This window comes from Falco peregrinus, chromosome 10, assembly GCF_023634155.1.
Source record: "Falco peregrinus isolate bFalPer1 chromosome 10, bFalPer1.pri, whole genome shotgun sequence".
Classification (NCBI taxonomy): domain Eukaryota; kingdom Metazoa; phylum Chordata; class Aves; order Falconiformes; family Falconidae; genus Falco; species Falco peregrinus.
This window is the reverse complement of record NC_073730.1, coordinates 4,983,418-4,991,952: the sequence shown is the minus strand read 5'-3', so window position 1 is coordinate 4,991,952 and position 8,535 is coordinate 4,983,418. Positions and strand designations below refer to the sequence as shown.

Below are 8,535 nucleotides of genomic sequence, written 5' to 3'. Positions count from 1 at the left end.
CTTCCTCCCCCTTCAGAGAGGCATCGCTGCCCCAGGGGGGTGAGATCCCTCTCTTTGCGTGTGTGTGTGTGTTTTGGAGGCTGGTTGCCACCAATTGCTTTTTCTCCTCCTGCTTGGAGCCAAGACACGTGGGTGTGACGCCTGGCGAGGAGGGGAGGCTGTCTGAAATCACTTCTGTGTTGGGGTGCAGAGGGGCGAGACACTGAAAAACTGAACATGTAAGAACGGGTGGGGAGGAGTCCAGCTACATACGTGGGTGTCTCATGGATGAGATGTCCCGCCACGGGCACCGGCCTAGCGCGCCAGCTAAAGGGAGCTCAGTAGGGTATTGGTGAACAGCTTGAAGTGGCTGAAGACCTCCCTGGAGAAGGGACATCCCTGCACTCAGAGTCCCACATACACTCACCACCCTCTCTGCTTTGGCATCTCCGTATCTCCTCACCCCATGGCATATGTACGCAACCACCTGGAGATACCAGAGCTGGTGCTGAGGGCTTTGGCTGATGAATTTACGACAGTTCAAGAACAAGCCTCTCCATGTGGAGGGAAATCCCTGGCAAGGAAAGACCTCTTCTGGACTTTGAGCAAGTCACATCACTTCTGTCTCTCCTGCTTTCCCTTCTGGGAAGGGCCGTGCCTCCTTGGAAGCTGTTAGCTATTGCTCACGAAACCCTGCCTGCTGCAAAGAGCCTGTGGCTGTAGGCTACCTGCTTTTGCCCAAAGTTGCTTGCTGTTATGGAGATGTCAGCAGCATTCAGCAGGTCACCAAATTCAGCACTATGTCTCATCTTGGGAGCTTCCACGAGAGCAGCTTGTGACCCTCCATAAACTTTTGTGACCCTCCATAAACTTTTAAGGAAGAAAAAAAAAAAAAAAGGTAATTTTTGATCTTTCCCTAAAATGCCCTGGAGGACTGTTAGCCTTCAGGTGTCTCAGTGTGATGTCCCTTGCTGGGGACTGGGAGCTAGTCACAGCGCTGCCCTAGGAAAGCCACAAAGCCAACATGGGCAATGGTTGTGCTTTGGGAGAGGGTGGTGCTGTGGACCAGCCTGAGCCTAGTTAGCCCAAATGGGTGGGGAGTGTGCAGGTGTCCAGGAGCTATAGGCAGCAGGGCTATACCCAAAGCAACACAAGGTTAGATGGAGCAAAGGGAGAGGAAAAGGTGTGGAGTAAAGCAGGACCATACCTTCCTCCTTGTGGCTGTGGCCTTTCCCAGGGCTTCTGCAGGGTCCTTGCACCCCAGGGATGCTCAGCAGGGCAAGGGCCTGCTTCAGCAACCCTCCTCTCTGCAGGTCTTAAGTAATTTTCTCTTGCTCCATGTTACCTGCCCCGTTTTTAATGCCAGCATCTCCACTAGGATCCATCCTTGGCATTTGAGGGCACGTCGCAGGCAGGAGAGCAGGAGCCTGGCATGTCCCAAGGGATGTGTGAAGTAGCCACAGCCAGTTTGGGAGGGGGAAAGTTTCATGCATTTAATAAACTCTTCAAGGAGAGGGTAGGAGCAGAGGGAGAAAGGGGAAGTTTACAGACAGAAACAGAGAGCTGGAGGATGGGGATGGACCCAAGCCCCCATGAAGCTCAGTGGGGTTTGGGGCAAATTCTCACCAGAGGCTTTGGGTCACTACCTGCTGCTACTTCCCTCATTTTTTGGCTTCACAAATGGTAGGTCCCTTTTTCGGTGCTGTGGGCTGCCCCCTCCAACACTGAGTCAAGAGTTAGAGCATCACCCCAACTCCACTTGCCTAAGGGGTGGCTTGGTTTCACTTGCAGCCAAGGCAAGGTGAGACACATCCCCCCTAGTCATGCTTTGGCAGCAGTGCTTGCCAAGGCTTCTGCTTCCCTTCAGAAATGCCCTCCCTGTGATTTTTCAGGGCCAGGAAGAGGGTTTTGTGAGCTGGGTTGTCTTACTGCTGCCCTGAGGAGGTTCACCTGCCGTGGGGCACCAAGCCAGCTGGGTTACAACTGCCTGTTGCCAACCAGGATTCATTTGGTCATCATGTTGAGAGATCTAACGGGCTCACACTAAAACTATTTAAGAAAAAAACAGTCCACCTAGATCTATTGAGCTGATGTACTGTAAGATGATGCGGAAGAGAAAGCCCCTGCTCTGAGCATGCTGGGAGGATCGACCAGGGGGGCCATCTCCCAGTGATGCTGAGAGGGGGGTGTCTGAGCTACCTCCTCTCGAGCGCACTGAGCACATCGCCTTTTTACTGGCCACCCCCTCCCTGCCTGCATACGCGAAGAGGGCAGTTTCCCCAAAAAAGAGACCAAACCGTTCCCTTCGGGGCCGTGCTGCGGTTCCCTGGACATTGCTGCACGATGGAGCGTTGGTGCCGGGGGTGAGAGGCAGGCACGGGCGGGACGCCATGGGGTGGGGGAGAGAGATGGAGACACGGACTGAGAGAGAGAGAGAGAGAGAGAGAAAAAAGTGATGGAGAGCTGTAGGCAGGCGAGACACGAGGGCTGTCTTGCTGCAGGACCTCTGGCGCTTAGCCGGAGGCGTTGATGTAGAGCTGGCTCTTGAGGATGTAGTCGATGACGGGCTGGCAGAGGTAATCCACGACGTGGCCATCCCCGTGCTGCAGGGCCAGTCTAGGGGTGCGGGGGGAGAGAAAGGGGTCAGAGCCTTCCTGGGTGCATCAGGTGCCCCCCGCAAGCAGAGCGGCTGGTTGGGGGGCACCCCTCTCCCCGCTCTGTGGGGGGAGTCCCCCTGTACCACCCACCTGCTTTTGGTGGAGCTGACGACCGACATGGGGTGGTTTGAATCATCCTTCACCACCAGAATGTTGTTCTGCAGGGGAAGGAGGAAGCGAGGAGTGAAGGGCCAGCCTGAACGTGGGCGTCTGCCCTGCCAGCCTCCCCAGCCCGCTGGCCTCGGGGGGCTGCCGTGCGGTCGCCCCGTTGCTTGTCCCACCTAGCAGCTGAGAACATCTGGCCTTGAGGTGTTCTGTGCCCTGTGGCAGGAGCACTGCCCTGCGTAAGGAGGGGCTGCAGGTCCCTTTGCAGCCTTCCTGGCCATGCTGGCACCCACTTACTTTGTACTTGCGGAGTATGGAGGAGTGGTTCATGATCCGGTCAGGGTCTGCTCCATCCCGAGGCACCACCACGATCCCAAACTCCCCGACAATCACCTCCATCTAGGAAAAACCAAAGTGGAGTGATCTTTATAACCACCCCACGCAAAACCTGCCACTGTCCACCAGCTCCCCTGCACCAGAAGAGCTGGGCCGTGGTTTGGGATGAGATAGAAAGTGAATCTGAGGCTATCACAACTGCCTTTGGCAGAAACTTGGGACCATCATGGCATGGCGAGTGGTCTGCAGGGGATGAAATCAAGAGGCCCAGGGTCAGGTACTGTTACTAGATGTTGAGGTTAGGCTTTAGGGAGGGCTTGCAGCAGAAGGAGAGTGACAGTAGAAGAGGTTGCCCAGAGAGGACATGACTTCTGCTTTGCTGGAAGGCTTTATGAGCAGGATGGACATGTTGGTCCTGAGAGAGGTCTTGAAGGGGCATTCTTCCAAGGCTGTTTGCACCAAGGCTGGTGGCCATATTTTCTGCTCCCGCTTGTGTTGGGCGAGACAAACCAGGCTCATCTGGAAGAGCTCTGGGTCAGCATGTTCAGGCAGCAGGAGCCCGTGAGGTGGTGCTGGTGCAGAATGACTCCGCCGCCTGCACTCTGGTGTCCAGTTTTTGTATCCTTTGTGCTGTTTTTTGCATCAGGACTTGCCTCATCTCCAACTTTGCAGCCCTTCGGAGGAGATATCTGCCAGCTCATTGTTTTAAAAACCTTGGGACTTGAAGATGCGGTAACTGATTTTAGAATTGGTTGAGAGGCTCAACCTCAACCGGGAGGAGTGGGGAGGTTGTGTTGGCTGGCCGATTTCAGTGAAGAGCCAGGTGAGGTCCCATACCCAGCACTAGTCTGGCTGCCAGGAGCAGCATGTGGGTTGGTAACCCAGTTCTTCTCTAGTGCTGGTGTCTTTCCAGGAAAGTATGGCTTCTTCAGGCAGGGACTGTGGTGTTCAAGGTGTCCTGCTGCAATGTTTTACTGGTGGGGGGTGGGGGCACAGAGAAGTGGGCAGTGGGTTTCATCCCTTTGAGCTGAGGCAGTGAAGATGCTGAGATGGGCTGGGATGGGTTTACTTCTCGATCTTTGTAAAGATGGGTACTTGGGTATCCCACGTTGCAGAAAAAGCCGTTTATTAAGTGAAAGCTGTTGTTTTGGCTGTAAACATGTCTAATTTCTAACATCTGGCCAACTTTTGTAAATCCCTTATTTCCTACCTCCACACCTCACTCTGCTGGGACTGGCATCTACTTGATGCTGGCTCCTTCCAAGGGACAAGGAGTGGGAGCGAAGCCTTTGGAGATCCCTTGGAAGGGGGTTTACCCTGCACCCCAAGTGACATCCCCTGTGTGAATGGTGAGTGGGAGCAGGGCTTCAGGTCTGTGGAAGGGGAGGCAGGGTAGGGCTGGTGACCCCGAAGCAGAAGACCCTGTCTCTCAGGCTGCCTGTGTGTAGGAGAGGGGAGGGTCAGGGCTGGGATGGGGGAGGCAGCGGGGATGGTGGGGATAGCTCCTGCCATGCCAGGGGACCTGGGCAGCTCCCAGGAGTGCTGGGTGTGGGAAGCAGAGGAGGAGGAGGAGGAGGAGGAAGGGAGCCAGGGAAAGAGAAGCACGGAGGGGTGCCCAGTGGTGGTGACTCACATCTGCCTCGTTCCAGAGACCAGGGATGCAGAAGGATTCCAGCAGGTCGCTGCCACAGAGCAGTAGGATGCGAAGCTCTGAAGAAAAGAAGAGGAGAAGCTCAGACGTAGGAGCAAAGAGGGCTGAGCAGGCACTGCTACTCCCACCACCCCATTGCACTGCTCGGGGGCACCTTCTTCTGCACAGACCTCCCCTGCCAAAACAAGTCCTGCTAAAGATGCTGTGGTCCTTCCCACATCCCTGCAGGTGCCAAACTTCAAACACCCCCCACCCTAATTTACTTCAGCTCCTCTCCCATGCTGCTGAGTTGCTGTCAGCATTGCTAAGTGCTGGTGAACTGCGGCTGTGGTCCAGCCCTGGAGGTGGGGTATCCCTGGGAAAGGGAGTCATTTCTCTGTGCTGTGGGCACCCACCACCACTTTGTGATCTGCTGCAGAGGCTCCGGCCACAGGGTGATGGGGAGAGCCCAGGGGACTGCCCAAAGCCCTGGGCATGGCTGTGTTTGCATTAGCAAAGCTAGTGGTGAAGCACTGGAGGTTTTCCTTGTTTATCTTGAAGGATTTCCATGTCCTCCCTTTCTCTCCCCAGGCTGGGACTGGTGCTTGCTGACAGCTTGCTTAGAGGGTTGGCTTTGCTGTTCAGTGAGAAAGTTGTCCTGTGGGGAGGAGCTTTCTGCTCTGATGGGCCTGTGATGATTAATTTATTTGCACAACCACCAGAGGAAAGCCATAAACCTGCCCAGAGTGGGGGGAAGAGGCAGCTGCATGGGAAGATGCCTCCCTGCGTGGCACTTCTAGGTGGCCAAAGCCTTTGCGCTCTTCGGGGTGCTGGTGCTAGGACGGGTATTGTGCTAGGCTGTGTGTGAGCTAGCCCATGAAACAGGTCCTAAAATCACCAGCAAGCTCCCCATGCAGAGCCCTGGGTGATGTACAGTGGTGCCCAGTGCATGGCAGCCTGGTGGGTCTACAACCCCTAAAGGGCTTTAGGGAAAGAGGCACCATGGCTGGTCAGGCAGCTGAAATCCCTCCTGCTGCCACATGCAAAGTCTGCAGGGCTCCAGGCACCGCAAGGATGTGCCCTTCACCATGGGAGGGCAAGTTTGATGGCACGTGGGGGCAACTTTCAAGGCATGATGCCATGGCAGGTCCATGCCAGTGCTGGGAGCCAGGTCCCCGTTGCTCGCTCCCTTATTTCAGGCTGCTTGCCTGCCAATGGGAATGGGCTCAGGCCAGTTTTGCACTGGTCCTGTTTCACCCCTGAGCCCTGATAGCTGGCACCAGGGCGAGATGATCCAGCATCCTTCGCTCACCACTGGGTCTGTCATGTAGCTGCTCCCGAGCCACGTGGCACTAGCCCAGAGGAGCTGGAGTGACGTGGAGGGAGGCTGCATACTCACCTATCTCCTCATATCTCATCACCGTTCCCAAGTTGGCATTTTCATCTGGGGAAAAGAAGCAAAAGAGAGGTGATGGTGCCCAGTCTAGAAGAGGGGGCTTTGGAGGAAGGCTGGGGGCTGGAGCTAAAGTGGAGGTGATGGATCTTTCCTCTTACATACCCACGAAGGTGAAGCGCTCCATGGGCGGGCGAACGCAGCAAATCCGGCTCAGGCTTTCTCCCACCTTCCCCAGGATCTTTGCTAAAAGTGAAGAAGGAAATTAATGGGAGAAAAGCTGTGTGACCAAACCACACAAGCACTTCAGCCACCCTGGTCCTGCAAGATACTCCTGAGCCCGGGTGCAGGAACTGCTCTCAGCATCTCCCCACCACCTCCTTCATGGTCTTAACTCCCAAGAGCGCTACGCTGTGCCTTGAAGGAACCAGCTGGACAGCTAAAATCATAGGATGTTCATTTTAATGGGATTTAAGTAATGTCCTCTTTCCTCCCCAGCTGTGTCCTCAGTGTCCCACATCCCATGGAGTATCCAGCCACGTCATTTCTTCTGCCAATTCATCCCTTGCACGAGCCGCATGGGTACCAGGTAACCTTTTTCTTAGCTGATCTCACTGTATGGACACAACCCAGCTGAAGTCCAGTGAGATTTCACAGCCATTTTGAGCCATTCTTGGCTTATCTTCCTATGCTGGATGCTAACTCCTCCATCACAAACCTACCCAATCCTGGGCTTGGTGCATGGAGCCCAGTGATCCAAAAATAAGGTGATGGAGCACTGTTCCTAATGCTCAGCAGCCCTGCTGGGAGGTGAGGGGTTGGGTGCTCATCTCCCTCTTCCCTACCCCGCTGCCACCTACCCGCGGTGGGCTTGTTGGAGACGTTGTTGTTGTTCTGGTAGATAGTCTGCGAGGACTCGTTCTGGGGCTGGCCGATCACGGGGGTGATGGAGGGCGTGTTGACGTTGGAGAGAATGCAGCCAGTCACTCTCTGCAATGAGGGAGAGATGTAGCCTTCACCGCAGCTACCCCCCAAACTCTTTATGACCCCCGTATCAAGCCTGGGCACCCCAGGGTGAAGGTCAGCTTTGGTGACAGGTACACCCAAGCTCATTTGGGCCTGGGGCTAGCAGGACCCTGCAGATAATGACTTGCGATTAAGGCTGGGGATGGTGGGATTAACTTTTTGCGTGGACTCACGGGGCTGGCAAGGCTGGAGCCACACTGCCTGCAGGCAGGCACCATTCTGATGAATAAATAAAAACACAGTGGCTGATGAATCAACGGGCAAAGCCAGTGGCTTATTACCTCAGGAGCACATGTACCCTCTTCTCCTCTACCAGCCCCTGCAGGAGAAGGAAGGCATCTCCAGGGGCTCCCTGGCTTCAACACCACGGTCCCTGGATGCACTGGACACCCCACTGGGCTGGGTAACGCTGCTGCTGCGCCTCTGCTCCGGGCTGCCCGTGAGTTTGCGTGATGCTGTTCTCCCCATTTCCCCTCCTTGGCTTGCTCGCTATGCCTGGCGCTGGCAGCAGCCCTGCCCTCCCTGTCCCTGCCATCACCTGAGTGTAGTCACGTTCTTCCCTGGCTCTCAGGCCTGCCTGGGCTTTGGGGGAACTTTTCCTCCTGGGTTTTGTGCTCCCTGGGGGCTTCCCAGGTGATGAATTTTCCCCCTGAGTTTTGGCTCAGCTGGTGCGCAGGGATGCCTGTTCACCCATCCCTCCCCTCAGGGTGGTGGCCAGCATCAATGAATTTGGCTTATGCCCACCCCTGCAGTTGCCCCTGCTCCCCAGTCCCCAAGTGGGACTGGGACGGCTGCTGGCTCCAACTGAAGGGCTCAACTGGATTTTACCATCAGGGCAAGGAGCTCAAAGCCACCGTGACAAGGCACCTCGCACCACCTCCAGGTCAGGATTTCAGGCACGTTCCTGCAAGCCTTCTCTCTGGCTGTCCCAGTTGTGCTTTGGCTGTTGATGGCCGTGTGGAGAGCACCCCCAATCCTGCATGCTCCCCACGCCCTCAGCCCGGGTGCACCCATGGCGTGGGGGCTGCCTCACCTTCATCAGGTCGCGGTGGTGCTCCAGCACGCTGCAGGTGGTCTGCCAGGTGTCCTGGTAGCACTCCCAGGGGTCCACCCTGCAGGGAGAACAGCAAGGCAACGGTGTTGGCTGGTGGCCACTGCCTGGACCTCCTGGCCATGTTGCCTTCTCCTCAGTGGGCCAGCCAGCAGTGCCGTGAGCAGCCACCATCAGTCCCTCAGCTCTACCATGGACCATGTTCCTCCTCTGGCCCTTCCATCCAGTTCTCCCTAATAGTTTTGGCAAGCTGAATGTGTGCCTGGACACCTTTCCACTCTCAGTACCCAACTCTTGGTACAAAAGCTCGCATTTGGCTTGGATCTAACTACATGTGTTAACTGTTTCCTTAGGGCAG

General features: G+C 55.9%; 1 protein-coding gene across 1 annotated transcript in view; it reads right to left on the bottom strand.

Moving 5' to 3' along the window:
* Positions 1 to 838: 838 nt before the first annotated feature.
* NMNAT2 (nicotinamide nucleotide adenylyltransferase 2) overlaps positions 839 to 8,535 on the bottom strand; it is a 30,078-nt gene continuing 22,381 nt past the window's right edge. The window contains exons 4-11 of the mRNA XM_055815806.1: positions 8,160 to 8,238; positions 6,961 to 7,090; positions 6,266 to 6,346; positions 6,107 to 6,151; positions 4,711 to 4,787; positions 3,039 to 3,140; positions 2,727 to 2,794; positions 839 to 2,595 (exon numbers count right to left, since the gene is read on the bottom strand). Of these exons, the coding sequence (XP_055671781.1) occupies positions 2,493 to 2,595; positions 2,727 to 2,794; positions 3,039 to 3,140; positions 4,711 to 4,787; positions 6,107 to 6,151; positions 6,266 to 6,346; positions 6,961 to 7,090; positions 8,160 to 8,238 (685 nt within the window). The 3' untranslated portion in view covers positions 839 to 2,492. The remainder of the gene's footprint in view (positions 2,596 to 2,726; positions 2,795 to 3,038; positions 3,141 to 4,710; positions 4,788 to 6,106; positions 6,152 to 6,265; positions 6,347 to 6,960; positions 7,091 to 8,159; positions 8,239 to 8,535) is intronic.